This window comes from Lygodium microphyllum, unplaced genomic scaffold, assembly GCF_053477565.2.
Source record: "Lygodium microphyllum isolate KBCC unplaced genomic scaffold, Lygodium_microphyllum_v1.1.10 scaffold_41, whole genome shotgun sequence".
NCBI classification, from domain to species: domain Eukaryota; kingdom Viridiplantae; phylum Streptophyta; class Polypodiopsida; order Schizaeales; family Lygodiaceae; genus Lygodium; species Lygodium microphyllum.
In genome coordinates, this window is record NW_028229524.1 from 723,164 (window position 1) to 742,327 (window position 19,164).

Below are 19,164 nucleotides of genomic sequence, written 5' to 3' on the forward strand. Positions count from 1 at the left end.
GGTTCTATCCCCCATGTGTCCCTTTGGCATGCTCGTTTGGGGCATATGTCCCTATCTTCAGCCTTTTGACTCTTCGCATTTTGATTCTTGTGATCATTGTTTGTATGGCAAGTAGACTAGTAATACGCATAAAAAGTCACATAAGAAATGTATGGGTGAGCCCTTGGCTCTTGTGCACTCAAATGCATGTGGGCCCATGCCCTGTCAGTCACTAGATGGGGCAAAGTATTTTGTTACTTTCATAGATGATTACTCATGTAAGGTTTGGGCTTATCCCATAAAGAGAAAATCCGATGTCTTAGACACATTTCAGCGTTGGCTTGCATTAGCAGAGAACCAGTTTGGGAATAGGCTGAAATGCCTAAGGTCACATAATGGGGGTGAGTATGTATCACATGCTTTTGAGCAGTTTTGTGATGAGCGGGGTATTAAGTGTCAGTTGACCGTCCCTTACACCCCTCCCCAGAATGGTATGGCTGAACACATGAATAGAACCATTCAGGAAAGGGTCCGTAGCATGCTTAGCCAAGCTGGCTTACCGCAACACTTCTGGGCTAAGGCAATTACTACTACAGTGCATCTCATTAACAGGTCACCTAGTAGTGGCATTGAATTTCAGGTTGTAGAGGTATGGGCAGACAAATCCCCCTCTTATGATCATTTGCGTGTCTTTGGATGTGAGGCATTCTGCCATGTGCCCAAAGACAAATGCAATAAGCTGGATCCTAAAAGTGTCAAATGCATATTCATTGGCTATGGAAATGTAGGAGAGATGGGTTACCATTTATGGGATCCACAGGCGTGGAAAGTTATCCTAGCCATGGTGCCATCTTTCATGAGGACAAAATGCATATGCAGCTTGAGAAAGTGGTTGAGGTACGCAGAGTTATCTTTCAGGAGGAGCCACCTGCTCCCGTATGTACAGCCCGCTCCACAGCCAGCTAGACAACGTGCAATATCTCTTGATGCTCATGGCCCAAATGTTAGACATGCTGATGTTAGACAAGATGTTGGTCAGTCAGCAAAGCCTAGGTTGAGGCGTTCTACTAGAGATAGATTACCTCCTAACCGTTTTGCGCCCTCTATGGATTATGTATTGGTTACAGATGTAGGAGAGCCTCTCACTTATGATGAGGCTATGCACATGGGTGATTGTCACTCTTGGGAGAGGGCTATAGAGTCTGAGCTTGACTCATTGCATAAGAATCAGACTTGGGATTTGGTTTCCTTGCCTCAAGGTAAGAAGGCTTTGCCATGCAAGTGGATGTATAAGCTGAAAAGTACCCCTGGCTCGATTGGTTGCTAAGGGATTTAAGTAGGAGCATGGTGTTGACTTTGATGAAGTCTTTTCTCCTGTGGTCAAGATGATCACCCTACACTTAGTCTTGGCTTTGGTTGCATAGCTTGACCTGGACTTGTACCAGATGGATACCAAGATGGCTTTTTTACATGGAGACTTGCATGATGAGATTTACATGAAGCGGCCTAAGGGCTTTGTAGACCCTGGTAGGGAACACCTAGTGTGCAAGCTAAAGAAGAGTCTATATGGCTTGAAGCAAGCACCTAGGGAATGGTATCATAAGTTTGATGCATTCATACAATCACAGGGCTACAGCCGTAGTGCTAAGGATCCATGCTTGTACACGAAGAAAGCCCGTGACGGTTCTTTACTGATTTTGGTACTCTATGTGGATGACATGCTTTTAGCAGGGATATCTCAGGGATATCTCATAAGGAGCTAGATGCTCTTAAGGCTCAACTTAAGAAGAGCTTTGAGATGAAAGATCTGGGACATGCCTCTCATATACTTGGTATACGCATTACGCGCGACAGATCTCAGGGACTACTCTATCTGTCAGATAGGGAGTACATTCATAAAGTCCTTAAGTGCTTTCGTATGTAGGATGTTAAGCCTATTGGCTGTCCATTACCTTCTCATGTGAATGTTTCACAGGCCGATTGTCCACAGATAGATGAGCAGAGGGCCGAGATGGCCAAGATAGTAGGAAGTCCACTTCTAGCTATGTGTTCACTTATGTTGGAGGGGCTATCTCTTGGATGTCCAGGGTGCAAAAGTGTACGGCTCTTTCTACTACAGAGGCCGAGTATATTGCAGCCACAGAGGCTTGCAAAGAGGCTATCTAGTTAGGCCATTTGATTGCAGACCTTGGTATGACAGATGCTATGCCTACACTGCATTCGGATTCTATGAGTGCCATTCAGTTGGCCAAGAATCCAGTTTTCCATGCGAAGACGAAACATACTGAGGTGAGGTATCACTTCATTCGCGAGGTCATTGAGGACAAGTCTGTTAACCTTGTCAAGATTCTGACTAAGCAGAATCCTGCAGACTTGCTCACGAAGAGCCTCACTATAGAGCGCTTTGCCTTCCTTAGGAGATTGATGGGCGTTGGATGAGATGACGTCTTTTTCCTCATCACGTTGTACATATGTACATGTTGTACTGTCTTTTCTTTTCTTTTCTCTCTCACTGGGGCAGATTCACCTTTAAGTGGGAGGCTGTTGGGGGTAAAGGCGCCTCCGCCTAGCCGCCCGTGTATTACTATACTGACAGTACCCGCCACTGCACATTGCAGGTGGCGGGCGCCCGTCACAGTCACTTATTCTTTATTCTTTTAGTGACAGTTTGAATAAAGGAAGGCCCGGCCACACATTGTGGTTGTTGGAGTTCCCACTTTTGAGTCTTGCTCTCTCTTGCTCTTGCTCTCCATCCGCCATAGCTCTCATCGCCAAGCTTCTTCATCCTGGGTTCTACTTCCCTTTCAGATTGGAAAATCCTTCTGCTCAGTCAAGTTCAATATTTTAATGTCAATCAATTTAAAGACCTACCAATCCACACCATAGTATTCTTCCTAGATAAGTATAAATCTCGCACTGCATCCCCACTGGCCAAACGTATTTGGGAAGCATGGCAGCAATATAAAAGGTTGGTAACCATTCCTGAGGCCTTGGTGCGCATATTGGATGCTGTATACGTATGTAGTGAGCGCTGGAAGATTCCCAAGAACAAATAACTCTACTTTAAGCTCAAAATTCAAGAGAATAGACTTGCATGATATGAGACAAAAATACCCATTGGGTACAATCTCCCCCCATGCCTTGTGTGAGCGCTCCACAAAGCATGTATTTATTAATTTATTCATCTCAAAGCTAAAAAATAGCCCAATTTTACAATTAGCATGCTTTAGCTTTTGTATTTGCTTTTGTCCAAATAAAGAATAAAGTGGTTGGGCGACCCAAAAGTCGGGCAGTGCCCAAATACAATGTGCAATAATGAATATTTAAACTGTGTACCCATGCGGATACAAAATAATAGATATATATCAAGCACTTCAATAAATAAACACGCCTAAATAAATATTAGCACCATGCCTTTAATGATAAGACGCACGCCCATAAAAAATGATAATTTTTTCTAAATAACTTGAATACACACTATCGCCCAGTGCTTCCCAATACCATCGTCGCCTACTCTACACATCAATTGAAGCATTCACAATTGTTAAAATATAATAAAATTAAATCGACAAAAGTGAATACCTAGCAGTCTTCAGCTACAAAATAAATAAATAGGTTAAAACTCTGTCTTAACCTTAATTTAATACGAGTGCGCACTCTAAACTCATAAACGTCCATTAATTTAAATATGTATTTTGCGAAATCACCTGCTATGAAATCACCCACTTGCAAATTAAATTAACGTGACACTCGAAAAGGGCGGGCATCCCCGTTAACTTTTCACACAAGGAATCTACATTGTGTATGAGCCCCGGTAAATAAATATAGTTTTACGGAATCCACCGTGGAATAAAAACTCACAGAATCCATCGTAGAATATGCCTCCTGGCATCAAAATTAGCGACGCATGACGTGCAGACCTCTATCAAACATTCGGATACTAGATGCCCGAAAGAGGAAAGAGAAGCTAAAATCAAGAAGGAGATCGCTAAATTGTTCTAGAGCATTATAAATACTGCAATGACTAGGGACTACACCATCAGAATTCCAGCCGATGTCTTTTCTACCTCGCCTGATTGGGGTTCACCGTCAACAATTTCTCGGGCCACTGGAAACCCCTTTACAATGGATAATATGACAGGTCAAATGACTAGTAACCCTCATGCCACCATACCCAATAGCTCCCATGATAGCCCTCTCTCTTTGCCACTTCTGAACCAACCTACGTAGCTCCCCCTAGTAGCTCAGTCTCAGGCCCCTTCCATACTAGACATTGATAATGGATCGCAGGCTGCGCCTTAGCCAAATAAACAAACAAACTCACCTCGTTTTATCCGGTTAGAATAACTCCACCGTCCTTTTGTATAAGTTTTTGGCAAAGGGGTAGACTTGTAAGTCATGCTTTTATAGGGGCAGATCCCCAATTGTACATACTTACCTTACTTATCTTTTTAATACATTTCACGTCTTCATTAAAAAAAAAAACGAGAATGAAAAAAGCGGGTTGAAGGAGAAAAAAGAGAAAAAACGTAAAGAAAATATGATGTTACGCTGACAGACTTTGTGCAGCATTTTAGCCATGGCTGCCTCTATGTCGATGAGCGAGGTTATACGGTCCTCTGCGTGTGCTCCCGCCTCCCAATGCTTCTTAGAGGCCACGCAGCTCAAAGCTGCAGCTGCAGGCTGCCCTCGTCGTAGGCCTTGCGACGTCGATCGGAAGCTTCTGACAAAGCCCCTGTGGCAGCACAGAAGGAAGGTTCCTGCGGTCCATGCCAGCACCACCAGCTCTCAAGCCCTGGTGGAGGAGAAGACGACTGTTGTCGACCCGTACAAATCTCTGAGTCAAGTCTGTGCCGTGCTTGGAACCCAGTGGGGTGATGAAGGAAAGGGCAAACTTGTCGACATTCTTGCAGAGCGGTATGACGTTGTTGCTAGGTGTCAGGTATGTGAAGCTCTTCTTTACTGCCATCTAAATTTGCTGGATTTTGTTGTTACTCAGTCAATTTGTTGCTCTTTATGCTTTGGAATCAAGGCTCGGATTTTACGAACATCAAATAACGTTTTGTGAATTCAGCTAACGCATTTACCACAGCCATAAACAACATCCACAAGAACACGGCAGGCAAATAGATTGACTTGTGGAGGTCTCTTCAAGGACAATTGTTGCATACTCCTAGTAATGGTGGCATTGCCAGATTTGAGTTACTTGTGTGAGCTATTTGCGATAGTTGCTGTGCTCTGATTAGGATTTGTCCTCGAGACTATTGGTTTCAACAGTAGTCAGGTTGTTTAGGTGCTGCAAGGTTTACTACTTTTTTATGAGCTCAAGAATGGTCTGCTGAATTTGTATCACAACAGGAGCATCAGGATTATCTTCACACCATGGATATTTGAAGCTTCATTTGGTTGAGAAACAATATATTCAAAATAATGGAGATAAAATACTTTTCCCTAAGATTTGAATGCATCCATATAATAATAAGAGGCATTTTTAAAAGATTTGAGATTGACAAATTGGAGCGAGAAAAAGAGAATAAACATTTCTTGAAAACACTTGTAGGCAAGAAGTTTCAAGTGTGTCAACGTTATTGATCTTTTGAGATTGCATGGTCTTATTGTTGCTGGCAATGTGAATTGACTTTTGGTATGATGGTATCCCTTCTTGTTCACCATGGATGACTAGTGGTTGGTTGCTTTGTTGCCCACTAGAATTTTGGAAACTTGTGGGGTGGATAAGTTTGCTTCTTCAAAGGCGAATATCTCAAGTTTAGAATTGTTGTCATCAAAATTAGCCTTGGAATTCTTTTGATTGTTGTTGAAGTTGCCATGTTAAGCCGACACCTTTCTCCTTTTTCCTTGGAAGTAGATTGGCCACCAAAATTGGACTTTGAGAGAAGAAGTTTGTCTTTAAAATCATCCCTTGCTTAGGGTAGGGTGTATCAATGGCAACAAGCGATTGTTAATTGCAAGTACTTCAAACTCATCTCTTGATCAGGACACAATGGTGTGCTTTGAGAAATGATCTCATCTAGCTTTTTGGAGACATTATCACTTCAATTTGAACTTTGTTTGATATGCATTTGATTCATTGGAAGTCTTCTCATATCTTTCTTTAATGACCTTTCAAAGATGCTTCAACTTATCATAGACAACAAACTGATTGCAATTTTATTATGAAGAGGATTAGTGGTGTTTCCCTATGTTATATATGTATATTATATACCAAGCCTAATTCACACATCAAACGTTTTTTCATATTTTCTCAAGTAAAATTTAAGAAATGTGATGCATGTTTCTATGATATCTGACAAATTTTAGTCCTAAGAAGCTATGCAATAAAATACCATAACATCTTTCAATTCACTTTCTTTTTCTTAAAAAAACCACATGCTTTGAGACTTAAATGTTGCCAAGTATGATTATGTTAGCATTTATGACATTTCTACTAGTCATCTCGTGCTTTTAGTCCTAGTTTGAGTTAGACAAATATTTTTGAGCTTCGACATTGTCATTCCAGCCTCTACTTTTGAGTTTGAGGCTTTTTAGGGGCTTTGCCTTGTATGTAACCCTCATTCAGATTAGTTTTAGTTCTCTTCATTTTTGTGGTTTGTCTCTCTCACACACACACGCACACAAAACATTCTTTACTTTCTCATGCACACTCATAGGGTATCATACCCATGTGTGTTGTGACATGTACTCTTCTTGCTGCATTTTCATGTCTTACTACACATGTTTTTCCTCCTTTCTTCCTTGCAATAATTACATCTTTGCGTCTTTTTCCAATCACTTGCACTTGCATCTGATGAAGCCCCATCATTACTCTTTGGCTTACTAGAAAACTTTTGAGCTATGCCTTTATCTTCATGATTGTTAGCAAAAGCATGTTTTGATTTAAGAGGGGCTTGTTGATTCCAATGACTTTGCTCCCCTTGAAGTAATGATGTAACTAGCTAATCAAAAGTGTAACGATTTGGAACGCCTGTGTTGATCGCCTGTGTTAATCGGAGTTTCAGCTAAGTGCCCCCTCTCCTCCACAATCCCCACAGCACGAGAGATTTTATTCCATTGACCACCCAGCCTCGCTTAGAAGGTTGCTGGCTTCCTCATCCTGATCCGACTGCCAGCCATTAGCTTTAGGTGAGTCATACTATCATTAGACTCACTTGCTCTCTAGGCTCCCCTTGACCCGGTTCGGGTGCCCATGGCCCTCGGATGGTCATCCCTCGCGCTTGTCTCCCCATAAGTTACATTTATTAATGTAACATTTCCTTCCCCTTAAGAATCGGTTTCTTCCTCAAAAACGATACTTGGAAGGTCCAACTGTAAATTGGGAAACCTTTTCCTTTAAGTACTTACTCGCTCCCATGTTGAGCTTTCTTTGGAACAATATTTCCATTTGACCAGGTATTCTTGATAAATAGTATTTCTTGTTCGTCTGTTACGAACATTTAAAATTCTTTCTGGTTCATGTGGATTAGATTGGTCATCTAATAGCTCCTCAATATTATCATTTAAGATTAGATTATCCATATCACCCCGCTTCTTTCTTAGCTTACTTACATGAAAAACTTGATGTGTTTTACTACCAGCAGGTAGTTGGAGCTTGTAAGCTTGTTCTTCCACCCTTTTAAGTATTGTGAAAGGACCACAATACCTGGGTGACAGCTTTGGACATCGTCCTGTTTTCATGGTTTTAGTTTGTTCAGGCACTTTAAGATAGACCAATTCTCCTTCTTCAAAGGAGATGTCTCTTCAGTGAGGATCTGCATAAGCTCTAGCTCGATTTTGAGCTTTCTTAATATTTTCTTGAGCAAATTTTAACATATTATTCATATCCTCCAAAAAGTCCTTGGCTGCCTGAACCTTTTCCTTATGCAGTCCTACTGCATGAGGAGCTCTGGGCTGAAACACATACATTAGCATAAATGGACTATATCCAGTGGAAGAGTGATTGACACTATTATATGCGAACTTTGCTATCGGTAAATACTCTTTCCAATTAGTTTGCCTTTTACTTACATATGCTCTGAGCATATCTTCAAGGATTTGGTTAACTCTTTCAGTTTGCCCATCAGTTTGCGGGTGCTCCGCCTTACTTATGCTAAGTTTAGTATCCAACTTCCTAAATACAGCCCGCCAAAATTGACAATCAAATTTTCTATCCCTATCAGAAACTATATTTGCCGGAAGGCCATACAATCGGTATATGTTCTCTATGAATAATCTAGCCAATTTTGGTGTTTTAACATCAGTTGAAGTTGGAATAAACCTAGCCATTTTGGTTAACCTATCCACAATCACCCACACAGAGTCGTGCCCCCTCTGTGTTCTGGGTAACGCGACAATAAAGTCCATGGAGATACTCTCCCATTTTCCCGAAGGAATCTCTAATAGATGGAGAAGTCCTCCCATTTTCAATCTTTCAGCTTTATTAACCTGGCATTTATTACATTTGACCACATAGTCAAGGATGTCCTTATTCATTCTAGGCCAATAGAACTGCCTTTTAATAAGACTATAAGTCTTATTAACTCTTGGATGTCCCGCACTAGGGGTATCATGACACTCAAAGAGTATCTGGCGTCTTATTTCTTTATCTTTCGGGACACATACCCTACCCTTGTAGAGTAAATAACCATTATCAATGGTAAAATTCTTCCACTTGAATCCCATTTGAGTAACCCGTGATGCTCCATTTTCTTGTTGAACATCCTCAGATATTTCTTCTTCAGTGGAGGTTCTTTCATTTGGATCCCCATTTTTTATGGCTTTCCATATGTTGGAATATGCCGAATCAACCTGGCATTTCCGTTTTAAGGATTCAAGTAAATCGGAAGTGAACTGAGTAAAACTCAATTCATTTATGATGGGCATTCTGTTGAGTGCATCGGCCACTATATTGTACTTTCCCTTTCTATACCTTATTTCGTAGTCAAACTCTTGGAGGAGTTCGGGCCATTTGGCTTTACGCCCTTGTAGATCCAGTTGGTCATTAAGCCACTTAATGCTTTCATGATCCAACAAGATCAAAAGTTTGGCACCGTACAGATAGTGTCTCCATTTCTTCATTGCATGTATTATTGCATACAGCTCCCTCTCATAAACAGAATAATTCCGTTTTGCATGGTCTAATCTCTTGCTTTCAAAAGCAGCTGGTTGACCTTCTTGTAACAAGACCGCGCCTATGTCAGAGTGCAGCGGTGCAGAAGCGTAGGACTGAGAGAGAGAGAGAACGCAGAGAGAGAAGAGAGAGAAAGAGACAGTGGGAGATGAAGATCTGCTGTATAAAGTGTGCTGAATACAAAGATATGCAGATATATACATGGGCGCAGTGCGCTGGACTGCGTGTCTCCACCTCGACGATGCAACTTGCTGTTCACCTTGAAGTCCGCTGCAGTCTGCACTGTCTCCTGTCTGAAATCTGCGAACAGAGACGGAATCTGCGCGTGTCACCGGTCTGTAATCTGCGAGCAGAGAAGTGTGGGAGACTGCTGGGAATGTCGGCTATTTATAGCCAGAATCTGCCAAAAAATAGGGTGCCAGAAATACACTGTCGGCAGCCGACTGCCTGCACAGGTCGGACTGCCACGCGGCAGTCCGACTGCACAGTGTCCGGCTGCACCAGCCTCCTGCCTGGCTGTGATCTCTAACACCCCCTCTCAGAGCCGGGGCAGGGCAGAAGCCTGAGGGATCTGGAATGTCTCCGAAGTAGAGCCTGGGGAAGTGCCTTCGTAAACAAATCCGCAAGATTGTCCTCCGTCTTGCAGTACTCCACAGTGATGGTCTCATCCAGAAGCTTCTCTCTGATGAAGTGATACTGGATCTCTATGTGCTTCGTCCGGACATGAAAAACAGGGTTCCGTGCCAAGGCAATGCAACTCTCATTGTCACATTGCAGCAAAGTAGGACGAGTCTGGGGGCACCCAAGCTCCTCCAATAATCTCCGAAGCCACACAGCCTCACATGTGGTGGAAGATGCGGCCCGATACTCCGCCTCAGTAGACGAAAGGGCTACCGTGGGCTGCTTCTTGCTACTCCATGAAATAACACCTGCACCCAAGGTAAAACAGTAACCTGTAGTAGACTGCCTGTGGTCCACATCAGCGGCCCAATCCGAATCGCTCCAACCTGCAAGTACAAGATCTGAACCATCTGTCCCTGCGGGGTAATGAATCCCTAAATCAGACGTCCCCCTCAAATACCGAAGTATCCTCTGAGCAGCCTGCCAATGCATCGTCTTAGGTTCACTCATGAACCCTGCCAAGAGCCCAACAACAAAACATAGATCAACCCTAGTGTTGAGAAGCCAAATCAAGGACCCAATCAATTGACGGTAGCGGGAAGCATCCGCCAAAGGAGAAGCTGAATGGGAAGTGGCCTTCCAGTTCGGATCCATAGGAGTAGAAAGGGCCCGACAATCCTCCATCTTAAAAGATACCAAGAGCTCCTGTACATATCTCTGTTGAGAGATAAAGATCCCCCGCTGAGACTGATAAATCTCATGGCCCAAAAAGAAATGGAGTAGACCCAAGTCCGTCATCTCGAACGTCCGATGTAAAGCACGATACTCCTCGAGATATGTTAGCAAAGGTCTTCCCTTTTGTCTAACATAATCCCAATCTTCCCAATTTCTTTCCATTTCATTTTCAGGAAGGAATTCTTTCAAAACGACCGATTCAAATTGAGCCCAAGTTTCAGGTATTTTATTTGCCTCCTTTAAAGTTCTCCACCATTTATATGCCTTTGGCCCCAAGATTAGACTGGCCTCCAGCGCTTGGAGATGTGGTGGAGTATTCTTAAGTTTGTGCAAATCCTCCCATTTTTGGAGAAAAATAAAGATAGTGTCTTTATTTCTGTCTTTATACCAGTGTTAGATAACGCCTGTGTTGATCGCCTGTGTTAATCGGAGATTCAGCTAAGTGCCCCCTCTTCTCCACAGTCCCCGCATCACGAGAGATTCTGTTCCATTCACCACCCAGCCTTGCCTAGAAGATTGCTGGCTTCCTCATTCTGATCCGACTGCCAGCCGTCAGCTTCAGGTGAGTCATACTATCATTAGAATCACTTACTCTCTAGGCTCCCCTTGACCCCATTTGGGTGCCCAAGGCCCCCGGACGGTCATCCCTCGCACTTGTCTCCCCATAAGTTACATTTATTAATGTAACATAAGACGTGCCGTTCCTCCCCGTTCCCGTTCCTCGACCTTGGATGTTCTCCCCATTCCAAGGGGTCCCGTTCCCGTTCCCGTTCGCGTTCCCCGTTCCAGGTAACTATGAACTGATCTCAATGTAGTGGCAAAGCGTTGATAAGAGTCAAGTTGTCCATTTAGCATAGTGGACACAAGCTAACCGTTTGGAGCTATTTTATTAATGTTTGCAAGTTGCTCCAAATCTTTGATATGTGTCAACTATGCATCAATGTTGTTCCCCTCATCCATCTTTGTTACACCCTTGGACATTCGGATGGGTGGTCATAGTGGTCGTAAAGTGACTTTATGTAAAGGCACTAAGGGCACTTCGGGGTTAGGGGAGCCAAGTCCTGTTTATTATAGGACTCAAGGCCCTATTGTGTACATTCATTGTGTGATTATTACTTTTGGGAATCTTGGCTTGTTAGCTAACGCATCCGTATACTAGGATGGTGTGGGATGGTGGTATGGGATGCCAACCCTTGGCTTGTGATTGTGACTCAAAGTGTTGCTAGCTCCCAGGCTCGAGGGTAAGCTCATTTGGCTCTAATTGGTAGTTGAGTCTAACTGGTAGTTGAGTCTAACGTCCCGTCCCCTGGGGATGTTTCATTGGTACTAGAGCGTCAATCTACAATTGGACGTGAGATTTGATGATGATGGTATGACGTGTTTTGCAAGAAGTTATACCGATTGCAGTGGCTTACATGTGCATGAACTAACAAGTGTTTTGCTTCTCATGAAGAAGAAAAGTGGCAAGTCATATTGGAACTTGGAGAAATTAAAGTCTACTTGTGATTGGTGTAGTGACGGGTTAGGCACGAAGATCGAGATAGTAGGTATTCCTTAGTCGCGGAGAGACAGAGTGAGAGAGAGCAGAGCAGAGTGTGCACAATTTTAGGTACAATGATGAGTGCGTACCTTAAGGTTTTTAGATAGATATATATGTGTAAGTACAAGCTAAGGTGTGTGTTTACACCGGAGTACATTTATTCCCAACAACCTCTCACCTAAAGGTAATGTGCCTTAAGAGGAGAAAAGAATCAGCTAAGTCTAGGTATGTACAAAGTTGAAATACATATATCTATCCAACTCCCATCATCTGTGTCGGCAATGAGCAAACCGCTCTGTTGGAAGACCCTTTGTGAGAAGGTTTGTAGGATTATCATCTGTATGCACTTTGACAAGCTCAATGCTCTTGCTGTCAAGTACATCTCTAATGAAGTGGTACTTCACGTGTATGTGCTTTGTCTTTGCATGAAAGACAGGATCTTGTGCTAGAATGATAGCACTTTGACTATCAGAATGGAGAACATGTAACTTTGTGATGCCAAGCTCTCCCACCAGACGTGAAAGCCATAAAGCCTCCTTGCATGCCTCAGTGGCAGCCACATACTCTGCCTCTGTAGTAGACAATGCAACACACTTTTGTAGTCTGGAGATCCAAGAGACTACTCCTCCTATGAAAGTAAACACATACCCAGAAGTGGTCTTTCTGCAATCCGCATGACCAACATAGTCTGCATCCGTAAAGCCAACAACAGATGCCTTTTGCTTTCCAAAGCAGATGCACAACTCTTTTGTGCCTTTGAGATATCTCATAATACCTTTCATTGCATCCCAAAGCTTCTTGCTAGGTTCTGCCATGTATTTACTAACCACTCCCACTACAAAGGCAATGTCAGGACGTGTAGCAACCATAGCATATATCAAATTGCCGACAGCTGAAGCATATGGTATCTTGGCCATTTCAGCCTTCTCATCATCAGATGTAGGGCTGTCCTCTACATAAGTTTCACATATGGAGGCAATGGAAACCCAATTGTTTTCCCCCCCTCCATATTGAAACGTTGCAAAACTTTGGAGATATACTCCTGCTGAGATAGATAGAGTAATCCTTTTGACCTATCTCTGAGTATTCACATGCCAAGAATGTGATTTGCATCACCAAGATCCTTCATGTCAAAGCTGCCATGAAGACTTTGCTTCAGTGAATCCAAGGCATGAGTATCCCTGCCAGCAATTAGCATGTCATCAACATACAAAACCAAGATAATCAGGCTGCCATCTGCTGCCTTCTTGGTGTAAAAGCAGTGATCCACTTGACTTCTATGAAAGCCTTGAGACTGCATGAATATATCAAACTTATGATACCATTCTTGTGGTGCTTGTTTCAGCCCATACAAACTCCTTTTGAGTTTACATACCATCTTTTCTTTCCCTTTTTCAACAAAACCTTCAGGTTGCTGCATATACATGTTCTCATGTAGATCACCATGTTAGAATGTAGTTTTTACATCCATCTGTATGAGCTTCATATCTTCAGCTGCAACCAAGCCCAAAATGGTTCTCAAAGTAGTCATTTTTACTACAGGAGAGAAAATCTCATCAAAGTCAATTCCGTGCTCCTGCTTGTATCCCTTTGCAACCAATCTTGCTTTGTACTTTGGTGAGGAATCAGAAGTGACCATCTTGTAAACCCATTTGCATGGAAGTGTTTTCTGCCCTTTAGGCAATTGCACCAAGTTCCAAGTGCCATTTTTCTCAAGAGATTCCATTTTTGACAACATGGCTTTATACCATTTCTTGCTGTTTTGTCTGTCCATTGCTTCTTTGAAGCAAGCCGGTTCACCACAGTCTGTCAACATGACATAATCAGCCACATTATTTACACCAAGAATGAATTTATCGGGTTGTCTAGTAGCCCTAGACGATCTCCTAACCCAATGATCATTGTTTGCTGATTGTTGAGCATTTTCAGCTTGTTGTCCTCGCATTGCAGCCCTGGCTGTTCCTGCACATGTAGTGGCTCATTATCATGGGCAATAGTTGGCTGATCATTTTCAGCATTATTTTCTGCATTTACAGATTCATTTATAGCAGGTATTTGCTGCTTTACAGCGGGCATATTTTGCTGTCCAAAAGGTATTTCTTCCCGGAATACAACCTTACAGACCTCCTCAGTCTTTTCGGGCTGTTTATGCATGCGATCTTCTCGGAAGATAACATCATTGCTGCGTACTACTTTTCTTTTCTCGAGATCCCACAGTCTATACCCCATTTCACCCTCGTCACCATATCCTAGGAAAATACATTTACAGGACTTTGGCTCAAGTTTGCTGCGTTTTTCTTTACGAATGTGCACAAAAGCCTCGCAGCCAAACACTTTTAGGTGAGCATATGAAGGTGGCTTGCCCAACCCGCTTCTTGGAGAACAGCCCCCCTCCCCCCCCCTTCCCTTCCTCGCCCGCCCGCCCAAAGACCTGTTTGGTGACTGATTAATTAAGTGTACGGCTGTCATAACAGCCTCTGCCCAAAAACCATGGGGTAATGCAGCATGAGACAGCATCGTACGGACCTTATTCTGTATGGTCCGGTTCATACGCTTTGCAACTCCATTTTGGGGTGGATTATGAGGGGCAGTGAGCTCCCTCTTGATCCCTTTGCTGTCACAAAATGCCTGAAAGGCCTTGGACACATATTCCCCACCATTGTCAGAGAGAAGACACTTAAGTATCTTATAGGTTTGATTTTCAGCCAATGCCAAGAATTTTTTAAATTTGTCAAGCACTTCATCCTTGCTACGAATAGGGTAAACCCATACCTTCCGTGTAGCATCATTGACAAAGGTGACAAAATATTTCTTTTCCCCTTAAGATAATCTTGGCATCTGGCATACATCTGAATGTACTAACTCTAGAGGAGAAGATTTCAGTGAAAGAGACTTTTTATGAGACGTCTGTGGATGTTTACCATAAATACAATGATCACAATGTTCAAAATCAGCATAAAGAAGACAAGGCAAGTAACCCAAATAAGAAAGCACTTTCATTCCTATTTGACCCATGTGTCCCAACCGGCCATGCCACAAAGAAACACTTAGTTGCTCGGTCACGGCAACAGCATGATGACTCACACTAGATACATGGAGAGGATACAAAGTATCACTTTTACAACCTCTGGCAATCACTCTAGATCCCTTTCAGATCTTCCATTTTCCATCATCAAAGGTGGTATAAAAACCATCATCATCTAGCTGCCTTGTGCTTATCAAGCTCTTCTTGAGCTGAGATACATGCCGTACATATTGAAGTGTGAAGATAGAGCCATGCTGAAACTGCAACTGCACACTGCCAATACCTGCAATGTCACATGCATAGTTGTCCCCAAAATGGACAGCACCATGTCGATCCCCTGTATAGTCAGAGAACCACTCTCGATTAGGGGTGACATGAAAGGAAGCACTTGAATCGAGAATCCAGGTATGCATGTCATCATCTGTATTTGCAAGTAGAGCATGTGCACCAAAGTGTGAAGAGAGAAAGAGTATGTCACTCCCACTATCACTGTCATGAGTGACTATATTTACCTCTTTAATTTTGACACTGCTTTTCTTAGACTGACTGTCTTTCTTCTCTTCCTTGCTATCATCTGTCTTCTTGCCCTTTCCTTTCTCTTTCTTCCATTTGTAGCAATCACGTTTAAAGTGACCCTTCTTACCACAATGGTGGCATTCAACATCTTTGCCACGTGATTTACTGCGTCCCTTGCTATCATATTTGCCTTTCTGCTATGATTTGCCCCTAGTATGCAAAGCACTAGAAGACTTACTGGATGCATTGTTCTACTGATTCATTTCTTCCATGAGTAGAGCACTCTCTACATCAACATACAAAAGGATCACATTAGAATTGCTCATAGCAGTCCTGAATGTATCCCAACTCTTTGGTAGAGTTCAAAGCAAGAAAGTAGCCTTAAATTCCTCATCAATCATGAATTTCAAGGCAACTAGCTGGTTGAAAATGGAGTTAAAGTCACTCAAATGAGTAGACATTGCTGTACCCTCTTTCATATGCAAATCCATAAGCTTTTTCAGCCAATACACTTTACTTGCAGCACTTTTCTGTGCATACAGTTCTTCCAGTCAGGTCCATATAGGATATGCAGAATCCAAACCTTCAATGTTAAACAGCAAGGCATCAGAAATCGATAGCTCGATGGTTGAGCATGCAAGCTCATTTAATTCATCCCAATCTTCCTGTTCCATGTCCGCGAGCTTTACCCCTTTGGTTTTAATCGGCTTTGCCTGCTTCTTTTGCAACAGGATATTGTAGCACTGTTTTTGCCAAACTGTAAAGTTATGTGCTTTTTTAAGCTTCTTTATGTGCATGAGATTATTGCTGTCACTACTGCCAGCCATGATTTTCAGCCCAAATGTGACAAAAAAACAGCAAATGCAGGCCCAAAACTGTCACCCAAGTGACCAAGGTACAAACAAGTACCAACCAGCAATAAATGACCACGTAGAAGCGCAGATTTTAGATCTGTAATTAAATTTTCAGAAGCACCAAACCATGTGCTACAGCATTCCACAACCGATTACAGCTGTTCCAAGGGCATATGCATCATATTACATGAGAAATCCCAAAATTTTAGCTGCAATTTCTGTTGTACATGTACCCACGGGCATAAAATTTGACACGCACGGTCAAAGGCCCCAAAATTTTTGTGCTCAAAGCATCAACCACACATCTGCATTTTCTCTGTCATGCATAGAACAGGCCAATTTTGCCAAAATAGACCAATTTCAGCAAAACTCCCAAAATTTTCAAGTGTTGGATGTCCAAATTATGTGGAATTGAACCTGCATGTACATAGAATGATCAAATGGTGCACAAATTTTGCCCAAACTGCAAAAGCCCCAAATTGCACGGGGTCCAATGTGCATCAATGTCGAGAAATTGGGTAAATTTCAGCCCGATTTGTGCATGTACATGAAAAGCCCCAAATTTTCGGAGGCAAAATGTCACAAATTCTTGCAATTTTTGAGACAGATTGTATTGTCCTGCATTACGATCCCCAAATCCGAGAAAATCCCCAAATTTTCGGGCCAAGCACAGATTTCAGAAGAAAAAATCTCACTTGCATTTGAGAATCCCCAAAAATTTATGAGGCCTGTGCGTTCAATGTCTATAATTTTTGGTCCAAAGATCACTGCAATGTGTGTTAGGAACCAAATTTGGGAAAAGCCCCAAATTTCAAGACACAGATTTGCACTCTGTGCTTGTAGGTGTGAACACCCGGTAAGGGGAAAATAAGATGAAGAAAAAAAATAGGAAAATGGGCCGTTGGCTTGCTGCCCATCGTCCGAGCAGGCTGACACCCTGTCCCGTCGTGTGCTCTGCTGAAGGTGCCCGTTGGTCGCCATCCGTGAGCCCCGCTGGTCCATGCCTTGTTTGTCGTCAGCGCCACGCTGCCACCTACAGCTCCCGCCAGTCTCCTGCAGTCACGTTTGTTGTCAGAACTACAGTTGTCGTGTATTGGTTGCCCGTCGTTCGTCAGCTGGAGCCTCACGTGGTGCCTGTGACTGTCCACAATGCCTGCGATTGTCTATGATGCCTGCAGCTGTCCACGATGCCTCATGATTTGCTTGTCGACTGGTCCTGTCAGGCAGGCTGTGTTTGCCTGCAGCCCGTTAAGTCTGCCGACTATTGCCCGCCAGCGACGACTCCTCACACCTGACTGCTATTGATGCTCGTCGAGTCCACTTGGGACTCTTGCAACACCCGAGCTGTCTCTTGCCTGCTTTGATACCAGTTTGTAGTGACGGGTTAGGCACGAAGATTGAGACAATAGGTGTTCCTTAGTCGCAAAGAGACAGAGAGAGTGTGAGAGAGAGAGTAGAGCAGATAGTGTGCACGATTTTAGGTACAATGACGAGTGTGTACCTTTAGGTTTTTAGATAGATATATATGTGTAAGTACAAGTGCTAAGGGTGTGTTCACATCCAAGCACATTTAAAGGCACGAGGGCCTTTATTCCCAACAACCGGGAGTTGGTGGTATGGACTAAAAACAGGAGGAAAGGGAGAAGCAAGACATCACAAACACATGGGAGAGAAGGGAGAAGCTTATGCATGAACAAGCAAGGCTTGAAGAAGAAAAGGAAAGAGCTATACTTAGGAAAGGCATAGAGCATAAGAAGGAACAAGTACAATTGGAGTTTTTGGAGGAGTTCATGGCTTGATCTCACAGGCAAGAACAAGGCATGCATGTTGTCCACAGCACTGAACAACTGCTGTAATAAAATTCAGCCTACTTTTGAGTGCTTTCGGGCCATGTACAAGCAGCCTCTTCTCGGATATGCTTGGTGCTTATCGATAGGAGTAAAGGAGTGAATCTGAGATTGATTTGGAACAGAGTTTTATGCTGTTATAAACAGTATATTACTGCTGTAAATCATTTTCCTTAATCTCTATATGAACCACTTACAAGAACTGTATCAGTGTATCCTTTGGGTGTATGCTTGGAGCATGTAAAGGATTGATTTTGAATGCATCTTGGATAGCGAAAGGCTGTTTTTTACTGTTGTAAATACATAGAGAAACAGGGCTAAAATCAGAGATGGAAGATAACAGAGGGTTTCCCTTGATGGTATTTGACAATTGCTACATGTGTCTTGGGTTTTTTCATGACATATGAAGTTTATGCATTGGATTGAAGCTTATGTACAGCAGAGATTTTGTCATAATTAGGGTTTCTTCTAAGCCATAATCTTAGATAGATTGGGCTATTGCCCCAAAACACAAGGTTTTAGTTATTGTCTCAAGTTCATGTACTGATTTTTATTTGCTAACTAAGGATTCAATCTAGGTCTTCTCTGCAAATTCTTGTGGTGATTCTTGGATCTTAAATTAAGTCTCTTTTCTTTCTTAAATTTTCATCTCTCTATTCTTTGTATCTCTTCTCTTTGAATCCCCATGATTAAGGCCTTCAACTGAATACACCTGACAATGTGCACAAGACCACTTTTGCTCATAGAATTGTGATGGTTCACACTTAATAGGTACATCTTTATCTCGTTAAGGGTGGTATGGGACATTGTTGGCAAGGGAAGCATTCTTGGGGAGCATGTGTTGCAGGTGGTAGGTATGAAAGCAAAGTGTGTTCTTGTTTTGTACTCGTACTCGGATTTTGTATTGTTGTGATGCTTGTGTG

General features: G+C 42.7%; 1 protein-coding gene across 1 annotated transcript in view; it reads left to right on the forward strand.

The window, feature by feature from the left end:
- The first annotated feature begins 4,519 nt into the window (after positions 1–4,519).
- Positions 4,520–19,164, forward strand: part of LOC148009083 (adenylosuccinate synthetase, chloroplastic-like) — a 35,608-nt gene continuing 20,963 nt past the window's right edge. Inside the window, exon 1 of the mRNA XM_087673834.1 lies at positions 4,520–4,921. Coding sequence (XP_087529960.1) covers positions 4,559–4,921 — 363 coding nt within the window. The 5' untranslated portion in view covers positions 4,520–4,558. The remainder of the gene's footprint in view (positions 4,922–19,164) is intronic.